Source organism: Vidua macroura, chromosome 5, assembly GCF_024509145.1.
Source record: "Vidua macroura isolate BioBank_ID:100142 chromosome 5, ASM2450914v1, whole genome shotgun sequence".
In the NCBI taxonomy this organism is placed as follows: Eukaryota; Metazoa; Chordata; class Aves; order Passeriformes; family Viduidae; genus Vidua; species Vidua macroura.
The window spans coordinates 13,105,839-13,133,200 of record NC_071575.1 but is presented as its reverse complement, the minus strand read 5'-3'; the positions used below and the strand labels follow the sequence as shown (position 1 = coordinate 13,133,200).

Here is a 27,362-nt window from a genome sequence, read left to right as displayed (position 1 = left end):
CTGCATAATTCCAACTGTACCACTTATAAATAACTGGATTGTTTGCCATGTCCTAATACTCTACAGGGAGCTGAATTTCACTATGGGCAGAATCTACATCTTTATCACAGTTCTGGCAGTCATGAATCAGAAAACCACTCCCAATGTGTATCCATGTGTTCAAATTATGTCAGATTCTATCATACAGGCCCAAATCAAAGAGAGCTGGTGCCAGGGCCTCCACTGACCAACATATTTATTTTGGGATGGGCTTATTGTCAGGGAAATACTCTGCTGAACTGTGGGTGACCTCTTCTACCTCCTCTTGCATATGAGTTATTTCTAGCTAGAATACAAAATTAAAACCAGATATGTTCAGCTTTACGTGTTCTCAATGAAACCATGTCCAGTACACACTGCTGGCTTTGCTCAGGGTGATCTGCAAGAGGAATCCATCAGGGGAAAATTTCAATCCTCCCACTCCTCTTTCCAGTTTCCATGATGGAGAGGTGCTGTCACAGAGACTGATAGTCTTATTGTTTTAATACTTAACTGATTATGGAATCAGTCAGACACTCCATTTTCCTCCAAGAAACAGAATAAAATGTAATTCTGAAAATATTCAAAGTGTATGAAAATGCTCTGATTTTCACTATCGTATTTACAACAATTTTTGTCTTCTGTTTCTGAAACTAGCACAATGGAGGTGGTGAAAAAAGATGCCCTATTAATAAATATAAATAGATATTATATCAATAATCAATATTATATTAATATTTATATGACCCATTCTACATAATCCACTGCAAAATCATGTAGCACTTTAAATCTGATAAGTAGATAGCAAACAGATGGACTGATAAGAGTCATTCAAGTATCTATTGTATTTGAAATACTCTCCCTTACTGTGTTATCTCCTGACAACAAGGCCTTCTCCCTTTTTGTGTCATGGTTAATTAATCTATGAGATTTAGAAGTAATGTAAAATTTCAGAGGCATGCAGAGAACACCTGTTACAGATAACAGTGCTTTCATGGAGGTCTTTCTGCCCTGGCTGTATAGAGAGATAATCTTAGAGTTACCCTGAGTCTAGATATCACAGTCATGAGAATTGGATTAGGCACTGACAGGGAAGGCAAAGTAACTATGGTCCATGATTCCCCATGGCAGGACTTGGAGCATGATGCTTCAGATTTTTCCCCTGTTTTTATAAGACTAAGAGGAATGAGGTGAAATTATGCATATTTTTATTAAGCTGGGCTGTGCCTTCACTCTACTGAGTAATAGAATTTCCTGTTCAGGAGAAACTGATTAGAAGGGTTGTGTGATGTTGGGTAAGGTATAACAGTATCCTTAGGATAAACAAAATCAGGAAAAAAAACCTAAACAAAAATTAAATTTTTTGTGACTGTCTTGTTCTTCACAACTTTCAAATAGAATGATAGTACTTATTCTTAAACATAAATTATTGATGATAACAGAAGCTGCATTGCAGTCTCAGCAACAAAGTAACACTTGTATTTGTTCTATAGGACTTACCTTTCACTGTTTCAGAAGATTATAATCTTTCTTTTAGTACTGCATTGTGTCTTCTTCAGCTCACCAAGTTTGCCATTAGAAGACCTCAAAAGGCATTAGAGAATACTACTACTACTACTACTACTACTACTACTACTAATAATAATAATAATAATAATAATAATAATAATAATTTAAAAATGTTTCACCACAAAAATAATTTCCCTTGTGATCATCTGAGATCTCCTTGATTATTACTCCACAGGCATTGATCCTTGTCAACAACAAAATCAGCAAAATAAGCCCATTAGCTTTTGCTCCTCTGAAGAAACTGGAGAGACTTTACCTGTCCAAGAACAACCTGAAGGAACTCCCAGAAAACATGCCGAAGTCTCTCCAGGAGATACGAGCTCATGAGAATGAGATCTCCAAGTTGAGGAAAGCTGTCTTTAATGGACTGAATCAAGTGATTGTCTTAGGTATGAGCATGAGAAATTATAACAAACACAGCTGAGTGTTTTTTCAAGATGCTATTTTTGGTTTGATCTGTGATTATATGTAGAAAGGCAACAAATGCCCCAATAAATTGTACCTCCAAATTAGCTTTGACCTGACGAATATAGGTACCTACAGTGCAGCACAGCTCACAACCATGTTTTGTTGCAGAACTGGGCACCAATCCAATCAAGAGTTCAGGCATTGAGAATGGAGCTTTCCAGGGAATGAAGAGGCTCTCCTACATCCGCATCGCAGACACCAACATCACAAGCATCCCAAAGGGTAAGAAATTCAATTAGTATTTCAGAGAATTGCACAGGTATAATGTGGTAACTTCTACTCAGTTGGGAAAAAATATTATGGAAGCTTTTTGAGTCTGTCCTTAAAGTATCTGTTTTTAAACCGGATGGCTTTTATTTGTTTGGAAAGTTTTGGCTTTCGGTTACAAGAAGATCCATGAGAGGTGCACTGTGAAATGTCATTTTATGTTATTTTGCTTTTCTTGTCTCATAGCTGAAATATAAAATGGAAGAATGTTTTCAGCCTCCAAGTCTGGTTATTGAGCCTGATTAACATTGCACAACTGTAAACTCATGTAGAATCAACTGAAGTTGTACAAGCATAAAACCAGCCCTCCACAAGTCTGTGGGTTTGAAACCAAAAATATTGTCCCTATAACAAAACAGAAACTTTTGCTATTTTTCAAAGTACTTAATTGCAAATTCCTACAAAATAAGAACAACTTCATGTAATTTCTTAAAAACAAAACAAACAAGAATGATTCCAATACAGAGGAAATTATATTCTATTGATTCATACTTCAGCCAACAGATTGTTTTGAAATGGCTGAATACTTTTTGAATGATAATCCTGATTTTTATTTTTTTTCTTCCCATATTTCCTGTTTTGGATGTTCTTTTGAGGGACCTCAGATAGGTAAAATGCGTTTCCTCTTTTTTTTTTTTTTTCCTAATAAACAGAATTTGTAAACTAGTATGCACCCTAACTAAAATAACATTAAAATTATTTTGCCTCATACTTACAGTTGCATTTTCTACTGATGTTTCTTGTTAAATATCTAGGTGCCACATGTTTGCATATTTATATATGTGGATAATCTGGCTAAAATGAGGCATCTTTCCATGTCCCATTTACATAATCATGAAGGCTAGAATTAATAAATGATAAGAATTTAATTTAGGTATTTTTCAAGAGTTAACTGTTTTATAATGACTCTAGGAGCTTGATCTCATTTCATGCTAAATAAGTGGGTAGTATCTGTTTTCAATTTCCCTGATTGTGAAAGTTCTTTATTTCATTTAGTGAATAGTTCATGGGCATGTTTAGAAAAATATTTTGTCAACTGTAAAAGAGCCTTGTTATAGTACAAGTATTTTTTTTTTTAAATATAAGAATCCAGTTTAATCAAAAGTAATTTGATGGTGTTCTGTCTTTCAGGCCTTCCTCCATCCCTTACTGAACTTCACCTTGATGGCAACAAAATCAGCAAAATTGATGCTGAAAGTCTCTCTGGACTCACCAACTTGGCAAAGTAAGAATTAATTTCTTTTTTTCACATAAAATATTAGTTGAAATTGCAATCACCACAAACACAATTATAAAACATAAGTCTGGCCTTCATGAGTATTAGAATCATTGAAATAATCATAATTTAGCAGCAAAGGCTTCTAAGGATTTGTGTACAGATTGAAGAAAACAAACACTTCTTTTATTTTTCTGACAAAACTTTTCATCTGTTTTCAATTATGAGTGTTATATGCTCAGGACAACTATTTATGTGATTTACAAAAAAACAAAATGAAAGCAAAACAAACAAAACAAAACACAAAAACCTAAACAAACAAAAACCCAGGGAAAAAAAAAAGCACCAAAAAAACAAAAAAAAACCCCAGAACAATTATATCATGTTTTTTTCATTTCATGTCCATCTTTGGTTTGTGCAGTTTTCTTGGAACACAGCAATGCTCATGCAGTTTGCCTGGAAAATGAGGAAAAAAGTACATGGGAACCAAAACTTCTTTCAACAGTGGTTCCTTTGTTTCTCAAGAAAGGCAAGTCTGCAATTAGTCCAGGAACACAATTAGGAAAAAAAAATCATAAAATTTAATTGAAAAATTGTTACTGTCAGAGTGACTTTACTCTGCTAATCTGTGAATATGTTGTTGAATGTTTCACTAACTGTAGGAAAATAAAAAGGACAATTCCCAAAAAGCCCTTATACAGAATGGTTTGATGTGAATTCATCCACATCAAAAAACATGTAGCAGAGAAAAATGGTCCTTTACTACAATAATTTTTATAATTTAGTATTCAAAAAATTACTATGAAAATGCTTTTTAAAAAGACTGATAACCAGGCTTTTAACCAGATTACTGGATTAATATATTTTTATCTTCATCATTCTGCTTGTCTTAATGAGGGTAGAAAACAGAAATCAGAGAAAAATTACTGAGTAACTGGAGTTAAGTTTACAACTATTTATAGTTGCCTGGACAGCAGTTCAGTGCAATGAAGTATATAATAACCTAATACTTATTTTGAATCTGAAAATTCCAAGATATAAAACTTAGAACAGCTTTCCAGATCTTATAAATTAAGACATTTCATCTTATGTTTTATGTTAGTATTTTATCACCGACTCAAAAAAAAAAAAAATCTGTCCTAGATTTTAATGAAAAAATAAAAATACTATAAATGTGGATTAGAGGACTGTGAAGCAGTTATTGTTTTTTTTACAGAGGCTTAGAATAGATTATAACATTCTTCAGAGAAATTATGAAGAAAACTTCCAAAATCAAAAGAAGATGATAACCTCTCAGGTAGAGAGTAATTTACATTACTGGAGGTGCAGGTTGTAGTGCTTGTGAGCTGCCCTGCAGATGACACAGTTTTTCTGTTTTTCTCATTCACACTTGGAAAACACCACAGGCAACATCACATGGACAACATTGTTGGAAGTCTGCCTAAAGACATAAAGTTTTAAACAGCAAGTGCCAATGGAGTCCTAAAAATATCTAAACTTGGGCTACTTCTATTGTGGCTGTACTGTATGGAACAAGATATTCTGTTGACCATGATGTGGAAATGTGGAGCTGCTCAGAGCAGGCTCCAAGTTTTTAAGTGTGAGAACCCAGGACATCCCTCTGGCTGCCCTGGCTGTCTCGAGACCCTGGCAGGGGGCTTGGAGACCTTGGCACGAAGTCAAAAACACCTGTGGCTTTGATTTTAGCCTGTGGAAAAAACTGCCAACTTTGTATGAGGAATTACAAGCCACAAGGGTTTGAGTAGTGTGGTAGTTGAATTAACACAGGGTGAAAAAGTACAGTTTTGGGGCTTTTAGAATGGGGTTCGAGGGGACAAGATGGAGGGATTTGGGCATGTCCTGGTCTTCTTCTCCTTCTTCTTGCCCTCCATGTCTTGCTGTGATGGTGATGCTTTTCTATTGGTTTAAGGTAGAGACACACTGTCCAACATAGATGTTAGATATTGGCACGTTATTGTAAACATAGTGCACATAGTTTTTAGTATAAAATGTAAACACCACCCCAGAGCACAGACAGAATGCCATGGCCAACTTGCTAGACAGAGCTCAGCAGGCCAGAGAAAGAATGCTATAGATAAGAGAAAATAAACAACCTTGAGAAGCCGACCCTACGCGTTCAGACTTCTTTTTTGGCTGCGCGAGCTGGGAGCAAGGACTTTTACTTTCTCGGGCTCACCTCAATCACCAGACCATGAGATTCAAGCACTCTGCCCTGTGCTTAAGTGGGTAACCTAAGCATAGTCAGTGATGCTCTTTTGCAAAGGTGGGAGGTAAGGAAGAGCACAGATTGCTGAACAAGGAGCAAATATAACAGACAGATGAGGAAAGGAGGGAGCTATGGAAGGGCTCTAGCCTACCATAAAGAACCACAGCTTTTTTTTATATGTCTAAGTTTTCAGAGATATTAGGACAAGGTCAGACAACCTTGTTCATGCCTACTCGAGCTTGACAGTCTAATAGCTGCCCTAAGGCACAGATAAACTTTGAGAAACAGGTAATTTTTCTGGCTGTGTTAAGGAATTCTAAACTGTCAAATCTTTCATGCAAGAGCTTGGTGTAGGTCTATTGTTCATTCTCTTTTTAGTTTTCTTGCATTCTAGTAGATGTGCAATATTTGTCCTTTTTGTTTGTTTGTTTTCCATGTAAAATTACTCCTAACTCTTTCAAAAACCTTCACTGAGTGATTCAGTGAAAAACCAATAATCTTCTGAAAGTAAACCCAAAAAGACTTTGCTGATTACATGCAGGAATGAGCTCCAAGAGGACATTCACATTGCACATCTGATATTACTAATGTCTATATTCTAATAAAACTTACTTAAATGGTCTAGCTCCATACAGTGAAAATTGAACCAAACAAAGGGACTTTTACATTAGGTATCAGGAAAAATTTCTTTACTGAAAGGGTAGTCAGGCACTTCAACAGGCTGCCCAGAGAAGTGGTGGAATCACCTTCCCTGGAAGTGTTCAAAAGGCAAGTGGGTGTGGCACCTGGGGACATGGTTTAGGGGTGAATGTGGTGGGGCCACATTAATGGCTGGACTTGGTGGTCTTAGAGGTCTTTTCCAACCTTAATGATTCTATGATTCTAATCCCAAAATGACAATAATGGTGTTGAGCATCATGAAGTTTCTTTCAAAAACATAGTAGAAATGATTCAGCGGGGATGTTGGAGAAAGAAGGTGTAAAAGTATTTGAGAATTTCTTCAATTTTCAGATATGTTTTTGATTATTCTCTTCAATGATTTAGAATACTTGGACAAGATCTACTGAAGTGCTGGGAAAATGTTACTTATTCACTAATAAAAAAATGAAGTAATATATCAATGCATGAAGCAAGAATGATTTTTCAAGTTCTTCCTTTTTTTTCCTATGGGAAGGGCAATGAAGACCATATTCCTTCCAAATCACCCTCTGTTTTACACAACAGTATTGACTTACTTCATCTGTAAGCATAGCCCCAGGTGACTGAGAGTTTTTGTAAGACATTTAGAGGAGATGTAATTACATATAATTTCACTCCTTCTGGGATTTAGGTCCACTTCACTACAGACTCCTATAATTTCATTCTTTTCCTAAAAGACTGTGCAAAGGGACTATTTTCCTTCAATAGACTAATATGAGAGTCAGAAGTGGGTTTTTTTGGTACTGGTCTCCCAGGTTTGACACATCTGCTTGTAGACCTGTAGAGAGCACATATTTAGATATGTGTCAAACAAGAATTGATAGCCCTCTGACAAAATGTGGAGGGTTCTTTTTCCAATCTTTTCAAAGGCATTCACTATAAGTACCCATCACTGAAGTCCATCGTAAGCATTCTGTAGAACTTCAGACTGAATTGCTCTGTAGTATCCAATTCCTCAAGCTTACCTAAATTTTGGTATACCCTATTCAAAAGAAAGTTCATTCTAATAGCTTTAAATGAAAATTCTTCATTATCAAATTTTATCTAGGAGATGGGATACTGTGAATTGATTTCTGACTGAAGTAAATTCATATTGATGAAAGTGGGAGCTCTCATTAAACTCTCCTTTGTCATTTCAAAATAGTTTGAAAGCATTGCCATATTTAAATTAGTATGATAAGACTATTTGCATTATATGTAATACTAATTAATACTAGGAAACCTCTCAGCCATAAAGATCAAGCAAGAATTTTCAGTCGTGTGATATTGTTCTAGTTTCAGGCCCTGACTTCTGAAACTGCTACAAGCCATAAAGAATTACAGGTTATTAGATAACTGTGAAGAAGGCTTTCTTTAAAAGTACTCCTTAGCAAATTATTTTAACATGAGGTTTCTTATTACTTGTATTAAAGCCTCTTATTGATTAAGCTATTAGGAAATCTCAGAGCATTTTCCCCCTCAATATTAAAAAAAATGCTTAAAGAAAAGCAGAGCAAAAATACATGAGCTAAATTTAGCCTTCATAGAAATAATTTTTGCAAATGACAATACTCCTGATGATGACAACTTCTGAAGTACTGTCACTGGTTTCTTTACTGCAACACAGAGTACTGTAAATTATGGGAGTCTCTTGAAAAATTTCTGTAGCTTAGTGATTGCAAACCAAAATACTATCAAAACAGAAATACACAGATAGAAACAGATTGTCCAAATTGAACTTAAATTGTGCTGTAAATCTAATATGTGGATGTGTAAAGCAGAAAGAATGTTTTTGTGAAGAAAACTCTAAATTAGAACTTAGGAGAAATGTGTAAGTCCCACTTCTGTGTCCTAGTAAAGGGATCATGAAGTATGACAGAGCTTCTGTTTCCAGCATGCAACGTGGCTCTAACTACTTAATTATCTTCGAAAGATGTGGTGGAGTTTTAAGCTTGACAGCTCTGGGAACATGGGTTAAGTAGTTTGTCAAAAAGCTTCAGACAGTGCTCCCAAAATTACAAGTATCACTTATTCAGTATTTCAGGTTCTAAAGAAAAAATGGTGCCTATGGAGGTGATCAGTAGGTATCTACACCAGGATTAGTCATATAGCAAAGGATGCAGTATCGTAAGCACAAGTTGAATGACATAATGATAATTGTGATTGTTCACATCACATGTCAAACTTATTTAATTTTTTTTTTAACCTAGCTCTACCTAGCTCACATATAATTCTGAAAAGTAGCCAGTAGCAGTGTAGAGAAGCAATCAACCCAAGAAAGATAGTTAGGTGAGCAAGTTTAACACTATTTTTTTTTGTTTCCTCTTTTTTTTTTCTTTTTTTTTTTTTTTAACTTTTTCAGACTAGGTCTCAGTTTCAACAGTATTTCTTCAGTTGAGAATGGCTCTCTTAACAATGTACCTCATCTGAGGGAGCTCCACTTGAACAACAATGAACTTGTCAGAGTACCCAGTGGACTGGGTGATCACAAATATATACAGGTAAAGTTTATCATACTGTCTCAGAGAGCAATAGGTGAAAGATTCCTAATGGTATTTGTGTGTTTATTCAGTCTTGAACAGAAATGTGCACACTATTTTTAACTTGATGCAAGTTTCATAAATGCTTGAATTATCAAGGAAATGTTGAATACGACAGGAAGACTCTCACTCTGAAATTTTTGTGGAAATGGTTATGGAAGTGTATAGGTCTGGAGTCTACATTTGTTGTCCCTCTATGTCTGAAGAGCCATAAAAATATGGGATTATTTGTGTATTTGGTTTCCTCTTTACTCAAAAAATAATTTCTAAGATAATTTCTTCTGGGGAATTTTTTTTCATTTCTATTAAGTGGTGGTTTGCAACCTTTCCCAATAACTTTTCCTTTGTTATCTAACAAAACAGTGCCATCAGGAGGGCAAATAGACAAAACAGGCATTTCACATCATCAGTATTTTTGAGGTCCTTTTGGTCAGATACCTAGAAATACTACATCTTGGGAGCAATCTAAACCTGTCTTCACCCAGGCTAAGATTTTACAGGAAAGAAAGCTCCCAAAGAATGAAGATTCCCAAATGTAAATTATCCACTACATGTTGCTTGGAAAAATTCTCCAGAAGTGGTGAATCTGGAGCAAAATAATATTCATCAGCTACTTTAAATTGTCATTAGTGGTTACTTTGGCTCTGAGTCCTGTATAGTTGCACTCAGGAGAATGAAAATATTGGAGCTAGAGAGAAACCAATTAGCATCAAATACATTCTCTGTATACAGCACATGCTCCAGAGTCACAGTACTGCATTCATAATTTCACATCTTTGTCTCCTCTTTTGGTTACAGTACCATCAGTTGATAGCAACATTATTAGATAGCCTTGCACTTTCTGCACAAGGCAATGTGAAGAGCTTGTGCACTTTCTGAAGAAATTATGTCAATTGGGTGTATGCTAGGTTTTTCAAAAGGTAAACAGAGTCAAGGATTTGTTTGGAAAGAAGACATAGTTGTGTAACGTTGCCAAAACACATATGAAACATTTAATGTGAAATAATGTATCTTATTTGCCATGATAACTCAATTTCTCACTTCAGTACTTGTATGCTTTGCAGGTGGTCTATCTTCATAACAACAAAATTGCTTCCATTGGTATCAATGACTTCTGCCCTCTTGGCTACAACACCAAAAAGGCCAGCTATTCCGGTGTGAGCCTCTTCAGCAACCCCGTGCAGTACTGGGAAATCCAGCCCTCTGCTTTCCGGTGTATCCATGAACGCTCTGCAGTACAGATTGGAAATTACAAATAGATGTCTAAAGATGGGGCTCGGTTGTGTTCCAGCTAAAGTATCTGTCATTATAGGCCTGTTCAAAAAACCGTTGCTAACAATTAACGCCAAATGCCAGAAACTTCACTTTAAAGTGGAGATGATCCATTGAGGTAGAATAAATGAGACATTACAGATGTACAAGAGCGAGCATACCATCAATAAGAATTGCCCACTGTGCTTTAAACTGACTTATTTCAGCCTTCTTTTCCAGCATGCTTTCTGTGGCATTTTTCAGTTTGCTGAATGCTACAGGTTTTCAGATTCCACTGTATATGAAATTCGGAGTAAATATTTGTCAAGTTATGATTTATAAAAAAAAAAAAAAGACATTGATTGAGGTTATTTTTATAGCCACACACAGAGAAAAATAGCAGAGGGGAAAAAGACTCTCAAATCATCTTGAGACTTGAGAAGGTAAGAGTTACCTCCTTTAAATTTATTTCAAGCCCTGGAGGTTTAAAAATATCCACTATAAGATAATTCTGAATGTATCTATTTAGCAGAAGCAAATAAAGTTGTTGCTAATGTCATTATTTTTGAAAAAAAAATAAAATAAATTTGTATTGTACACATAGTTCTTTAAAGTTTGCCATTCTTCTAGAGCAATGCTATTCAGAATTAGCCTAACATCATCCTAACAAATAAAATATTGAGTAGTCTGCAGTAAAAATCTTGTAACCTATATCTGGAGCTCGATGACTAAATTTCTCTAGAGCAAATTCTTCTCACCTTAGTCACAAGAGCAGTTTTTATGACTGTACTGTCTTGCAGAGTATGGTATAAGGGTTTAGTAATTGTTATCAAACCATATATTTATCTAAACAAAAAACCATAGCAGTTCACTTTTCACTTGTTCTGCATTGTACATTTGTCAGCATCCTTTACTAGTTTTGTTTTTTAAAAAAAGGAATTAATTGTGAAGTAGAGATATGCAGGCTCCTCTGTCCAACAAATTTGTGGAATTTAGACTTTAGAAGAAAAACTATAAGTATAGAAATATATGAAGTGAAATAATTGCTATTGTGGACATTGTTGGAACATCATTTCTAGATGTATCTATTTAGAGTGATTTGGAGCCCTCTGTAAATTGGGATTCTTCAACCCATACCAGCGGGTAGCAAGCACACCAAAGGTAGGCTGCACATATCTACTGTCAATCTTCAAAGCTAAACATATACGCAATAAAAACATCACCTGAAAAGAATCTTCTGCAGACTCTTAATACTCCAAAGTCAATCTCTCTAATTTGTAAAACTTATATGTCATTTATATTAAAGAATAATGTAATACAGGCAAACTCCAAAGTGTTTGTCTTCTTTTGTTTTGATAGAATAACATAAGTGTGTCAGAAATTTAAATAAGTCTTGAAAAAATGAACATCTTTGGCATAGTGATAGCTAAAGTAAGAATAAGTTGTGTGAAATTCTTTTGCCTCAAGGAACTTTTTCATGCCTAACTCTCATAGGTATTTTTTTAGGAGCAAACAAATTTAGTCTTTTTATAGCTGTCATTTATTCAGTAGTAAATAATTGGAAACAATTATGACTCACTATAACCACTACACAAAAAAAGCATATTTGCACTCTTCTGGGCTATCTTCTTCATATAGTAGCCAATTATTTCACTGCTTTCTATCTGTTTTTCTTCTGGATTTCACATTTTCAGAGAGTTATTTTTAAATAAAACAAACAGTGTATGATATCTTTCTGTCAGAGGAGGGAAAACACTCCAGAAAATCATCAGTTATGATTTTTTTTTTCCTTCTGGTTCTTGGTTGGATGTCGGCTATTGTGCAGACAGGGACTTCTTGGAGAAAACTAAGCACTGGCATTTCAAGCGAGAACAAAGGCATTGTCTTAGCCTGAGAAACTCCACTGAGTTTGTATGTACATTATTACAGAAAGAGATTCACACAAAAAATAATAGCAATTACATAAAGCATCATGCAAACATATGCACAAACTCTCCATTTCTCCATCCATCGTTTTAACATCTCACATACTAAGGCTTTTCTTTCAAAATAGAACAAACTTCAACAAGTCCAGAAGAAAATATCTGAGTCTGGTCCTCCTATGTAATACCCATGATATGTCCCCTATCAAGCTTGCAGCTTACTGCTAAAGCATAAGTTATTTCTCATAAAATACATTCCCTTCTAACAACCAAAGGCTGCAAAGATAGCAGGACTTTCATGATTCCCAGTCTTTCTCAATGAAACAAAATAAGCAAATCCTTTAACAAAAGACCTAAGCAAGATCATGACAGATTTGAAAGGTAAACTAATTGCTGTTGGTTTTCCATAAGTTGTGCAGCCACACCAATAATATTTGACTGATGGGATTCTATCTACATACAGCATCTGCAGAGACTTCAAAGCAGTGGGAAGCCCAATACTTTTAAAACTGCTTTTCGTATAAATAAAGAACAGATGGTACTTCCACTTAAAAACAAAACAAGAAAAAAAAGAAAAAAAAAAAAAAAGAACAAACACAAACAATGTATAAACAATTGGGTGGAAAGAAATAAGAAAACTAAAGTAAAAAGCCTTTGGGCCCTGCAGTGCATCCTCAACTTCTTCGTAAAGTATGAAGACAGTAAATGGTCACAACTGTTGGACTCAAACACATCAAGAATAATTAATACCCTTGTTCCTGATGCAGCCTAAGGCATCTTATCCCTTACTGTCAACAAGGGTGTGGCCATCTTTTAGTCTGGTTTCTCCTATAATGCACCAGGTTATCGACAGTTATCATATACTCAAATGCTGATGTATAAATGATACTAAATCTAATTTTATTTCCAGGAAAGGATCAGCTCTTAAATTATTGGCATCAGTGTGTTGCTGTCATTTCCAAGACCATACATTTTTTCAACTGGCTCCACAAACTGTTTCTAAAATTATCTAAGCACAAGGTCTGATAACAGGTCTTTGGCCAATAATTTGGTTTTGGGGGCTTTTTTTTTTGGGGGGGTGGGTGTGGTTTGTTGGTTGGTTTTTTTGTTTTGTTTTTTGGGGGTTTTTTTTGAGCTGCTAGTAAACCTCTCTGTTATAATCTATTTCTGCTTATGTTAGCTATTTTTTAAAACACAGAACATTTTCCACCTCACACTCACTTATGTGTAAAAAATAGGAAAAAGTTGAAAAATTATGTTTGTTCAAAGCAAGCATTAACTTAATGTATTTCTAATAGCATATGCAAAATACTTAAAAAAGATTACAGACTTTCTGATCCCACCACTACTCTGAAGTGCCATCTAGTGTCACTGAGGGACAGTAACAAAGTTACTGCATTACTCAAATTCACATAATCTGTTGTTTTGGTTTTCTCTTTTTATTAAGTCAGAGGTGCAGAGCTGTGAAATCAATAGTCTTTTTATACACCCACAATCAAATGCATTTGCTTTGAACAAGGATGGTTTTTTTCTCATTCTCTCTATATGCATACATTGCTCTGGAGTCAGTTTTTCTTCAGAGAACCGCCTACATCTGTGTTTTTTTTTTTTTTTTTTCTGAAGAGTTGCCCTAATTTAGCTGAAAGCAGTTCATTCAAGAAAAAGGAAAATAAATTAAAGAGTCATGTTAGTGAAAATTTGCAGAGCACTGGAGTGGAAATATGGACTGTGAGATAGAGGTTCCATATTAACTGCCTCATCTTCAAAATGAAATTGTGAAATTAAAAATAGTTGATAATTTTTAGCATAAAACATTATCTTAACAACGCCCCAGCGGCTCCATCTGCAAAAGAACAAACTTTCTGTGGATGTCCTGAAAAGGCACAAAAACTGTTTAGCTGTTTGGATTACACTCAACACAAACACTCAAACAGCAAGACTCATCAATGGCTGCATTTTAAGTGACACAAACCAGCCTTTGGCCTCCTGCCCTGCTTCCTGCTCTGGAAGTTCAGGGCTGTTACTGTGCCATAAGTGCATAAGAGGATCAGTCTGGATACAGGCACTACTGAAGGCTGTTTACCCTGCCTGTTAAACACCACACTTTCCTTTCTTAGATTTAAAGAAGTGGTTTCTCCATAACTGCTTTGTCAGGCAGTTTTCTGTCTCAGTGTGTACATTATGCTGCTTGAAAGCTTTGGAGATTACCTCTATGTGGGTGTCTTAAGTCAGCAGACCAGAAGAATGTTAATGCTCTGTTACTGCCTGGGTGAATTGGACTTAAATCTGCAGGAGAAAGAATAGAAAAAAAACTGCAAGACATTTTATTGTTCTAATTATATATTTATTAATATATTTCACACATCTTTTTAGACTACAGCAAAAAATAATAACAAAATTATAACAGCGTGATGAGAAGCAGTGATGGTTGTGTTTCTATATCTATCCATGTGTACCTCCACTGCATGAAGTGAAGAAGATTTTGAAAAGCAGCAATAATTGTAGGCCTTGCATCTGCAAACACTTACCCACATGAGTAATTCCAATATTTTCACTCAGAGGAGCTGAAAAAATATAGATGGGCATCAATTTTGAAGGTAAACTAAAAAAAAAAATAGAAAAAAAGAAAAAAAAAGGTACTGTCCACTCTATAAATACAAAAGGCTGTTTTTAAAAAAAAAAAAAAAATCCTGAACTGTCTAAAACACCTCTATCCAGGAAATTTTTATGCCAGGAAATGGCCCAGGTACTTCCTTTGGCTCACTCCCAGAAGGAGAGAAGGTGAATACTTGAAAATTATGATTTCTAGTCATAAATGGCATGATATTTTGTTTAGATGCACAAATATTAATTGATAGATGGTGTTGTTCCTAGCTTTTGGCAGAATGGACAGTAGTATATTTACTGCTTTATTCTGGATATTCCCTGGATGAAAAGATAGAATGAACCCTCAGAAATTTCACTGATGATACAAAACTGGGGAGGGGGGTTGTTGGATGATCTGCTGAAGGCTGTGCTGCCATTCAATGGGACCTTGATAGACTGGAGAATTGGGCAGAGAGAAACCGATGAGGTTCAGCAAGGGCAAATTCAGGGTCCTGGACATGGGCAGGAATAGCTCAAGGCACCACCACAGACTGGGAGCTGACCTGCTAGAGAACAGCTCTGCAAGGATGGCCATGAGCCAGCAGCAGCCTTGCAGCCAGGAGGGTCAATGATGTCCTGGGGTGCATTGGGAAGAGTGTGGCCAGCAGGTCAAGAGGGGGTGATCCTGCCCCTCTAATCAGCCCTGGTGAGGCCAGTCTTGGTGCTGTGTCCAGTTCTGGGCTTCTCAGGACACTAAAGAAAAGGACCTACTGGAGAGGGCCCAGTGATAGGCTACAAAGGTGATTAAGAGCATCCCTCTTATAAGGAGAAACTGGGGATGCTGGGCCTGTTAGGTCTGGAGAGGAGAAGACTGAGAGTGGGTCTCACCAACACCTGTAGATATCTCAAAGGTAGGTTTCAAGAGGATAGTGCCAGACTATTTTCAGTGGTGCCCAGCGACAGGGAGAGGAACATAAATTAAACCACCTGAAGTTTCATCTTAACATGAGGAAAAATTTCTTTACACTAAGGGTGGTCCCTTCTAATTGTGATTCTGTATGAATTATTACAATTTATAAAATTTTCTATATTCATATTTAACATGAAATCAAGCAAAATTTTTCCAACTCTTTATATTATTGTCTAACCAGCATTGCAGTATATATTTTGTGATAAATCATACTTACACCTTTTATTCATTTTCAACTAGTGTATTAAAGCATATATTATATTTGAATAAAAAAGCCTTAAGAATTTTGTTGCTATTTTTGAAACTACAAGTTTATACAAGTTACATTATTGTTTCCAGATGAAGACTTTAATTGAGATTAATTAGGCTAGTACTGCTCTACAGAGTAATTTTTGAAAGTGTTCAAATCCCTAAAGTCATGGAAAATAGGGACCATGTGTCTGCTACTAAGCGCATGTTAGAAAGCCCTTACAACAGGAAAAACTCAGAGCCAATTAAAGCTAATCATGTAGCATTCTGATGCTGAATCCTTTAATCTTTTCATTTCAAGGTATTGAATCTTTGCAGGAATCAAAAGCTTGTAAAGAATAAACCAAATTCCAGAGTGAAGAAAAAAAAAAGAAATTTCAAGATGCATGAAATAATCTCAACATGAAAGACAGAATAGTTCTAACTACTGCTTGCCTATGCTAGAAACTCTAGACAATTGAAATGCTTCAAAAGCATTTCATATTCCCTTCTGAGAATATCGGAGTTTTGTCCATACACATAATTCTAACATGGAAGGAAAACATGGATACATTGCAATGAATTCTTGAAACAAAGGGCTGACTTTGAAGTGTTGCCTAACCAAGAGTGATTGAGAGATCTTAAACCTCGAGTCACTTAATATTCCATCATGCCATCAAGAAAATAAAGCAAAAAGATTAGCCTTTTGGCTATATTTTAGATTTCTATCCTTTACTGCTCATTTTCAGCACCAAATTCTTTAAAGACATGCCAATCTGCATGTGTAGATTAGAGAGAGATAGAGAAGATTGTGTGAATTTCTCTATAACAGATACAGATAATAGGATTGTTATGGAAAAAGTTAAATATATTAGCTCTTTACTGCTCTCAAAGGACTAAATTACAATGAAGTGGTGATAGTCCCTTTGAACTGCCTTGTTAGAATTTTGACACACAGGAATGTCATGTTTCCTGCATCTTAGACAGTGGGAATGGTCTCACAGTATGAAAAAAAAATGCAACAGCACAAGGACTTTAGATTATTCTGCAGAAAGAAATAGCATTAATATGAATTGAAGAAGACATGTCCCATTTACCAAAGCTCTGTCCTACAGAGGAGGAAGCTGAGGATGCCTCCAGCCCAGCTCCACCCTCCCTCACCTTTCAAGTGAGGAAGTTGAGATAAAAGAGCTTTCTAGCCCCTTGGTTACCTCATGGACAGCTTTTGGGCTGGTATGAGAGCATGTAGTACATGAACATATGTGAACCTCGTGAGGATCAAAGCAATCCCAGCATTGGCATAGAATGGGTGATGAATAGTCTGAGACCAGTCCTGCAAAGAAAGATTTTGGGATATGTGTGGATGAATAATTGCATATGAACCGGCAGTGTGCACTTGCAGCCTAGAAAGCAAAACATATCCTGGGCTGCATCAAAAGCAGTGTGGCCATCAGGGAATGCAGGGAGCTGATTCTGCTCCTCTTCCCCACGTTCCTGAGCAACCCACCTGCAGTTATGCATACAGTGCTGGGGTCCTCAGCACAGGAAAGAGCTGATAGAGTGAGGCTAGAGGAGAACCACAAGAAGCGTCAGAGGGCTGGGGCACCTCTCCTGCCCAAGAAACTCTGAGAGAATTGGAATTGTTCTGGGGTAAAAAAAAGACTAAGGAGAGACATTATTGCAGTCTTTCACTATATAATGAAGGTTTATAATACAGAGGCTTTTTACCATGGCCTGTAGTGACAAGATAAGGTACAATGGTTTTAAGCTGAAAGATGGTAGAATTAGGTTGGACATGAGGAAGATTTTCTTTAAATTAAGGCTGGTGAGACACTGGAACAGGTTGCTCAGAGAAGCTGTGGCTGTTTCATCATTGGCAGCATTCAAGGCCAGGTAGGATTGGGTTTTTGGCAAGCTGGACTCATGGAAGGTGTTGCTTATTGTAAGGAGGTTGGACTACATGATCTCTAAAGGTCCCTTCTAAACCAAACCATTCTGTGATTCCAAATGCAATAACAGGACACTGAGTACACCAGTAGGCTCTTGCTGCCATAACCATCTCTTCCACAGCCTCTCTCCACCTAGATTTCTACCTCTCATTGTCCAAGAGCTACATTTTAGCTCAATTCCTTGTCTTTTCCCTGAGCTTACAGCTGGGTTTCAGCAAGAGAGACCAGCTGTGCAGGAGAAGGCAAGCTGGGAGCAAGCAGTCACATAAGGCAGGGCAGCAGCCTCAGGATTGAGGTAACAGTGCCACAGCACCCCATGAAGCACAGCAAAGCTGTTTGTGACAGTCTGTGACTGTAAAAGATGTCCCTGAGAGGGCAGGCTTAAGGTCAAGCTCAGACTGCAAGTCAATAATACAATGCCAGGTACAAAATTAGGAACAGTGTACCTAGGACAGAGCTAGGACTGGGATTCAGATGGAATACAGCTGCTGGACAGTGGGTGGAGGCAGTGTGGCTGGAAAATGTGGATGAAGCTGGAGTAACATCTACAACATCACCTGAGTTAATTAGGAACACAAGCCCTGTTCTCCAAAGCCTTGGAAGGCACTTCTCTAAAAATGTTTTGATGTTTGTGACAAGTCATTAGCGGTGGCTTTCAGAAGAAAGATTTCCTGCTAATTGGTAAAGCAAACACCTCCTTCCCTTCACCAAGCTTTGAATCAAACATTTTGATTCAACATTTTGATGTGGGCCATCACCCACACATCTATTCCCTACTTGTTTGAAAGAATGGCCCTCATGTAGACTCCCTGGAAAAATAACCATTCTGAGACAACACATATCTGATGGGTCTCAGGGTTATTTAATTATGCTTGTGTTAAAAGGTCCATAATAATGGTAAAGATTTAACTGCTAAAACACAGTGTAAAACCCTTCCTTTTATGAGTGAAGTTATTACAAATATGTGATCCCAGGTGTCATTCTATTTTCATGAAATTGAATAGGAGCAATGGGTTTGCCATACTACAACTGAGTAGTCATATTATCTGTGTCTCTCTAGAAGCTGCTATGGGGTAGGAAAATGGCCTAAATTATAGTGTTGCTCACTGGTACTGCTGTAGCTAAGTTTGTGTCAGCAGTTCTATGTGAAACCAGCTTTTCCACTTAAATATTATTCCTCTCCTAAATCTTGGAATCAGATCTTGTTTCTCAAGCATATTTGTTTCTCCTTTGAAAATTAAAAATAGTCCATAGTATCTTGTTCAAAACCTCAGTATAAGGCAAAAGTGTATATAAATACAACCATACACAGGCAAACACATATAAATGTTGATAAAATGGTGGAAATAACGAAATTATAATCTGATAAAATTCAAATTGTGGATCAGGGCATGTCAGCAAACCTTAGGACCTGAATGTCTACTTTCTTATTGATGGCTTAGGTTATATTCTAGAGTCTAAAGCTACATTTATGTTATTAAGTGAAATCATGCCATTTTCAAAGGCTGGAACATGACTTAGTCTCATCTTTGTTGTAAGGCTTTCTTGCCTCATGAAACGCAGTGGCTTAATTTAAGCTCTATGTTGAGAGTGATAAGTCCCAAACCCTGGCTAGGAATTGTTTAGTTCAGGCTAGAATCATGCAAAATCCCATTCTTATATACTAATACTGCAAAGAATAACTTGCCATTTTCAGGGGCATTAGGTGATTTATTAGTGTAGGTAAAACCTAAAGAAGAGAGAAGTCATCAATTTCCTTTTATACAATAATTTTTTTTGTGACATTAATATTTTGCATTTATCTACCCAAACACTGAGAATGCTGTTAAGCTGCCTGTTACCTGAATGCTTTCCTTACTTTTTCTTCTCATTCAGCTATAATGCTCTCTGCAATCCTTCACGGTAATGTTAATCTCTGGGTTTTTTATATCTTTGAACAGCTGAGACTTGGGAAGAGTTACAGAATTTGATTGCAGTACTTTCCATACACACAACCCAGAAGCCGTTGCAACCCAGTTGAGAAGAGAGAAGGGAAGACATTCCCTCTGAGTTAGCTTTCTATCATTATTCCAAAAAGATGCAGCATCTTTCAAAATGCTCTTCTGTTTTTTTAGCATAAAGTATTTATGTATTTATATATAATATATATATATATAAATTAAAATAGTATGGAAGCATTAAAAGGTCTACTCAGAAGCTAAAGGGCCAGATGTTGATTCCAGGTTTTGGGTCAATTCAGTTTACCATTTAACAAACAGACACACATTTTTAAAAATATACAGATACAGAATTATCCAAATACATTAACTAGGTGATTGCTGAAGCCTGAAAAAATATGAGATGAAGAAAAGAGAATTAAGCTAAATAGAGAGAAGTCTGAAATCTATGGGAGGTGAACAGGTTTAATTGGGAAATGCTGTATTCTCCTTAAAAAATTGCAGGATGAGGGAAAAGTTAGTGCAGCTGGGTCATTCTTGAGTTGGATGGAGATCAACTTAGACATTAAGCACATTTGTGTCCATTCAAAATAAGTTTACAAAGCTTGACTCTGTGACACAAAATGTCATAAATAGTTTCTCTCCTTTCCAATGTATACAACTGATACAGTTATATATGAAAAGCTTTGATTGACTGAAAAAAAGAAAACTGATCAGTGAGGCCTCAGGTGATGGTCTAATGGAATCAGAGAACTGTCTTCAAAATTTTTATTTGACCTTTCAGAGAATTGCTTATTTTGGCTTTTTTTACTAGTGTGATTTTTAGAGGTGGCAAAAAAGTGGAAAATACCTGTGGGTTAATAGACCATGACTGCTTCCAGACTTGTACATCCCATTTTGCTTGGCTCTATTTCTGCAACATTTCATTGCAGGTATTCTGCTGAATACACAGCTAAGAGAGGACTGTGGAGAAAATTGTTGGACAATACTGTTCAGACAGTTTACATAAAGTGAAGCTATTACTTAGGAGACTGATTATTTCCTGGACTGGAGCTCCAAGGGCACAACTAATGTTCCAAAAGATAAGTGTCTAATATCATTCTGGATTGCTTATATGTGCCTGGTGTCCTTCTGCTACTTCAGGACAGGACAAGTCTGCTCAGAATCCTGAGTCACAGTAGCCAGACCCTCTTGGCTGTGCTGTGCAGCCCAGGGCATGTCAGAGAACAATTAGATGTCCTTGCACTACCTGACTGAAACCCCTTGACCACAGGCAACTGCCTAAATGCAGATGTCTTGCTATTAAGCACTTTGAAGTTCTTTGCTTTGCCACCAGCTACCATTTGAAAAGGGCACAGGTGTTAAAGTCATCTTCCATAATCTATACAGGTGAGTTGGACACCTGAGAGCCGCTCAAATAATACTGGAGGTCTACCTTTAGGTAAGTGAATGCTGTTATTGTGTCTGTGTTGGACAACTGAATCACTCCCCAGGCTCCACAACTGTTTATTTCATCCCCACTTGTCTTGAGGAGTGCCTGGACTCTTATCTCACATGTAGACATCTGTGTTTGCTATCTCCCAGGACCAAAATGTCAGATACATCACATACCTGACACTATTTATAATAATAGATAGTCTGCAGCTTGCAGAGAAGTGGAGGAAATCTTAGTGAGATATAAGGTGGAGTAACTTTAAAAAAAAATAGCTTTTTGAATGGGAAATTTGATTTTTGAGATGCTTTTAGCAGTGCTATGTGGCCATGTAGTAAAGCATTAGTAGAGCTTCTCAACACTGCACAATTCCTAAGACAAAATTTGTTTCATACAGCATGAGGTTAATCCACTCCAGATTTCTTGATAAAAATAAAGACAATTAAATCACTGGATTGGAATCTGTGGTTGCCAAAACTGACCATTTAATATGGCCAAAAGCATATTTCCAGCCAGTCTTTCAGAGGAGCTCAATGTCTCTAAACAGGAAAAGGATGAACAAATTTGTCTGGAAGGAAAAAATTGTAAGAAAAATAAAAATACCTCTTCATATACCTCTTGTTTCTTGATATAACACCCAAAAAAGGGCAGTTTTAACCATAACTTTCTTTATTTCACTTGAAAAGTAAAATGTAAGTAGAAGGGAAAAACATTATGAGACATAAAGAAAAAAAGAAAGGTTCAAATTAAATAATAGTGTCCCTGTACATATGGCAGAAGACAGTTGGAAGAGGATTCAGATTTTCTTGAGGAAGAGAAATTCTAGTAATGTTATCTATAATAGTACATCATTTACTACTACTACTATACACATATATAGTAGATATATCTATCTTTAGTGCAACTAAAGAGACACAAGCCAATGGTTAGCAATGGAGTATGAATAAAAATAATCATTGTTTGCTGCATTTGGAAAGGAGTAGATCTGTTTTTCAGACTGATGTATTTTTATTATATCATGTTCTTTCTAAAAAAACAAACAAACAAACAAAAATGTTTGATAGTGAGAAATACTTTTAGATTTGGTTGTCATTAATAGTTTGTACTTAAACATCTCAGGAAGACATGTAAGAGTTTGCTTCATTCACAGTCCATTTTCATGAACCTGGGAATACCAGAACACTGATGTGTTCATGGATTTTAAATAGGTAAATGCTGTCTCTACCTCAAGGCTATTAATCTGCCACCAGTCCTAGGGAAAATAATGTAAAAATCTCACACAGCATTCAGGGGGTAATGAACTAAGTGACAGCTAATGTCAAAATAGATACTAATAGGTAGCCAATGATATAATAGATATTATCTTTCAAACTTTACTTGCTGCTGAGGTTTTAAACTTGGTAAAAGCATCTTCTGTAGTTGCTATAGATTTGTCCAAGGTGCCTCATTTTAGAAATGACAATGGGCAGTATTTTTGAAAGCTGCATATTAAGTGGCTCCCAATCTGTCCCACTGTCATGGCAAAGATGAATTATGACTTAGTGGATCTGTTTAACTCCAAGGTCACATAAACTAGCAGAAGTCCAAATGCTATATTCTTGTTGTACAGAATCCAGATGATTTAACATCTCTTCTGACCTTAAGCTGTAGTGATCTGATTGCAAACTGACATTGATAATGCTTAGATGCTGCTAAGTATCCAATGATTTTCAAAGCAAGTCTATGTTGGTACAACATTAGCATATACAAATAATAGGTGGTGAACTAACCAAGTTGGCCAAGTCCAACTCTTCCATAAATTATCTGTACTGTTTACAATATAGAAATACAGAGATGCTGCTATAATTTTTACATGCAACCACAATGTACCCACAAATTCAACAGCTCCTTGAGATACTCTTGGATTCTTTACATTAGGAATCATTTGAATTGTCTCATGCTCCAAGGCCACCTAATTTTCTATTATACATGGATCAGCAGATATTAAATGTTATGACAAAACCTACAGGATATATTAAGGAGTCTGGTTTAAAAACAGACTCTTGCCTTCATGTTTAGTCCTAATTAAAAAAAAAAAAAAGCTTTGATCAGACTTTGGATCAACTCAAAGAAATTTTGTTGTTGACTATTTGAATCAAATCAAAAACAGTCTGAAAAGCAACGGAGAGGAGGACAACAGTACTAGAATATAGACACTGTCAAGTTTGAAGCAAAACAGCGAGCAGTCTTTCGGAAGGACAAAAACAAAGATTCGTGCTAACTAAAATATCTGTTGCGGTCTGCTAATAGGTTGTAACACTGTTACCATTTTTGTAAGTTTCCATAGCTGGTATTTCCTTTTTAGGAGAAAGGAAAAGAAGGATTTGGATCACCACAAATTTTGTAATGCTTATAGTATGTGCTCTAACACTTTCCATTTAACATGTAAGTCCAGTGTAGAGGCTGAAAAAAATAAAATTTCAATTAGGAGGAATGGAAGTTTTCAGATGAAAAAATAAGCACCTACAGCCTCCAGAATCTGGAACTGAATTGTTTTTAGTGGAACTCATTAAATATGAGTCAGCTTTCAGTAATATTTTCAAAATGCTGCAGAATTCTACAGAAATACTTAACTAATTGTTCCTGGAGATTTGTGCCAATATCATATTTTTGTTTATTCACTATATATTGGCTAACATGCTGTATATTCACTGCTTAGAGACATAGAAAACATCATATATGAACATTATGTTGCCTCTTTATAATTAAGTGGCTTGCTGCATGGTGTCCATGGAACAGCTTTTTCCCTTAATGGAGGTTTCTTAACCCCTGCTGCAGGTAGCCAAATAAAATGAGCCAACCTTCATTTCATCTTGAGAGTAATATTTAATTTAAATTCTGAGTGATCAGAGAGAAAACCTCATTGCTCATTTCCTGTGGCAGTGTGAAAAGTTCCACAAGGAATTTTTCTGGAGCTATATATTCTTATGGCAAAAATACTCTACTCCTGATACTGGGTACCCAATTCTCATGGTTCTGTGTACCAGATGTGTGCACAGGTTTAAGATGAAAACAAAGCAGGAGTTGGTTTTGATAGTATCTATTAAGTTTTGGTAACCTAAGTCTTTTGGGGAAAAGGGTATTAAATCCAAATAGATTCGGAGGTACTTCCATTTATGCAGAAGTGCAAAGAAGCTATAAAGAAGGCAGTTTTACAAGAGAAAAAGAGAGGATATCACTGATCAGTGTAGAAACAAAATGGTGACACTGTAACTCAAGAATATTTGAGTGCATGGCCAGGTCTCAGCCAGTGCAAATTGACTTTCAGTGAGCTCTGCTTTCAGATTCTTTCATTACAACCCATTAGACTTGGCCATCTCCAGCCATGAAAATATAAATTAAAAAAAAAAAAAACCAAAAACACAAAGGGGCTTTTATCACATAAAAGAAATATTTCTATTCATATATCACAAGACAAAGAAAATTAGATTATAATAGGTTTTGATCATATTTCCCATCAAAGAAAGATGAATAATTAAGGTACAAAAGAAAATGAATTTTAAAGAAAAACTGCAGCACAGTGGTTGTAAAGGTGAAATATTAATATGGCCTGACATCATCAGTGTGAAGCATATTCATAACCAGTTTACAACTTAGATGACATAGGTGAATTTACATATTATTTTGTGTATTCATTGGAAATTAGCTAGACTTCATTCACGTGCTGTTTAACGACTTCTGAGAGCTAACAAAAGAACTACTGCACAGAATACAAAATAGGACCAGAAATAAAGAAATCACGGAACCTCAGTCCCACCCTCTGTTGCAGAAGAAGCAATACCTTCCTTTGCTGAGTTGTAGTACCTACCTGCTCTCCCAAACAGGCTTATGAGGTGATAGCTTCATGAATTAGAACAGTAAGATTAGGAAAAGCATAAAAATTATGCCAAAGGGCAGTATTAAATAACAGATTGGAGAGACAGAAAAAAATCTTATTAAAAAGGGAGGAAAATCTATTGTTTTTTATCTTAACGTCAGAAGGCATGTGATTCTTCATCTTGACTGTGCAATTTACATAGCTAATTTAAAACAGTCAGCAAGACAGGAACTATATGAATGAACAAGTGTCAGCTGAACTTTATGTGACCCAAGCTTTTACCATGTTAATTTCAAAATATCATGTTTGCTTAATAAGATTTTTAAGCTAAAAAGATATGCATGTTTTGTATTTCTGTTATCAGAATGAGAAAAAGGATGTATACTTGATATACAGAAAAAGCTGGTTCATAAATACAACTGTGCCAAAAGCATAATAAGCCTGGATTATCCTGTACTTGCAGCCAATGTTCAATTCTATTTGTACTGCAAATGCAAAACTACACCTATTACTGAGGGTTCAAAATATACATTAATTTATCATAATGTTGGGCTTGTCCTTCAAAACAAATCTATAGTCAGAGAAAGCACAATTAATGCCTTTCCTGTGATTTTTAAATTCTCTTTACAAATATTATGCTTCATTGCTCACCTTGTTATATATTCTTCCATAGAGCAAATCTTGATATTATCTTAAAGGTTATCTCTTTCTGCATGAAAAATATTTTTTTATTCCAACTGATCTCTTGCTGAGTGCTGCTTGTTGTTACATTTGCAGTCAAGTCACAGCTGAGGTTTCTTTGGTCAACTAAAGCTAATGAAGTAGTTTTCAGATAAATATCATTCTGTGCATGAGAAACTCCATCTGGTCTCCATTTGTCTACATGCAGAACAACAGCAGCTTTGTCCACTTGTACATTTCTAGTGCTGATACCATGCAGTTTTTCACTTAGATTAATTCACTAGTGTAATCCCACTGCTTCACATTCACTTCCTGGCACCATTCAAGCAGTAATGCAGTAACGATCCGTCACCAACGTGTTTCCCAGAGTGTAAATGGTTCTCCCACACCAGGGAGACAGGCACCATGTCAGAACTCCAAAAGCATAACATTGCACTATGTGGAGCTAATTGTTTGCAAATTGGGGCATTGCAGAAGCACAGAGCTCTTTAAGTGTTTGTTGTCTTTCCTGTTCTTGGTGAAGGGCAATGGCTTTTCCCTGCTCCCAGTAGCCTTCACTGCTCTGGAGACTGAGATGCATCAGCAGCAAATTTTGGGAGAAGCTCCTCTTCAGGAAACTGATAGGGTTGTCCAGCCCAGACACATTCTGTACTACATCTTTTCATAAAGATAATAAGTTGAAAATGGACAAAATCCCTGAATTTCTCCCCCAACAATTACAGTCAAATGCAATTAAACACACAAGACATTTTAAAATGGCTTGTGCATGCTTTCTATATGCACATTTGACAGTTGTCCCTACACAAATCTATAAAAAAAAAGATGTTTCTCATAAAAAGGAAGGCATCCTCCATTTAGAGATAAGGGAAAGTTCTTATGGAAGCATTAAGATCTACTTTAAACTGTTACTTTCTTAATATTATTTTTCAACATTGCCTGGTGAAAGTAACATCTCATCCAAGCCTTAAGATGCATTCTTGAACTACATCCATGGAATAAGAAACAGACAACATAAAGCTGAGTAGTTCCAGATTTTGAAAAAGCAGGAGAAAACTGTAAGTGCAAAATGAACGAATGTATGGAGTGAGTTTACAGTAACTGCTCAAAACCCATTCCTGGGATGTGTTTTCATTAAACAAACATACATTCAACCACCAAAAATCTCCAGACCAAATCAATTCCAATGATTTGCAGAAGAATCTTTGGACTCAAGTCTGTAATCTTTGAACTCAGTATGCAATGTGGAAAAGGGTATGATTCAAAGATAATTTTGAATCTGATTCTTAGGCTAAAGTTTTCATTAAACATATTTTACTGTGGTCATAAGACAGTTAAAGAAAAAGGCAGAAAAATGAATGAGTCACTTGGCTGAAGAAGAACAGCAGCATTGAGGTCTGAGTGCTGTGTGTTAGTTCATGTCTAGCAGTATAAAATAAGTTGGAAAACAAAAGCCTGTTTGCAATTCTTTTTACAACATAACATATTTTCCCTCTGAAATACAAAAAAAAAAAAATCTTGTATAAACCTATGGCTTTTTAACTTTCTCAGGTTTGTGAAATATCATTCT

General features: G+C 36.1%; 1 protein-coding gene across 1 annotated transcript in view; it reads left to right on the top strand.

The window, feature by feature from the left end:
• Nucleotides 1-11,560, top strand: part of DCN (decorin) — a 39,181-nt gene extending 27,621 nt beyond the window's left edge. Inside the window, exons 4-8 of the mRNA XM_053978607.1 lie at nucleotides 1,763-1,976; nucleotides 2,164-2,277; nucleotides 3,454-3,547; nucleotides 8,806-8,944; nucleotides 10,048-11,560. Coding sequence (XP_053834582.1) covers nucleotides 1,763-1,976; nucleotides 2,164-2,277; nucleotides 3,454-3,547; nucleotides 8,806-8,944; nucleotides 10,048-10,242 — 756 coding nt within the window. The 3' untranslated portion in view covers nucleotides 10,243-11,560. The remainder of the gene's footprint in view (nucleotides 1-1,762; nucleotides 1,977-2,163; nucleotides 2,278-3,453; nucleotides 3,548-8,805; nucleotides 8,945-10,047) is intronic.
• Nucleotides 11,561-27,362: the final 15,802 nt, after the last annotated feature.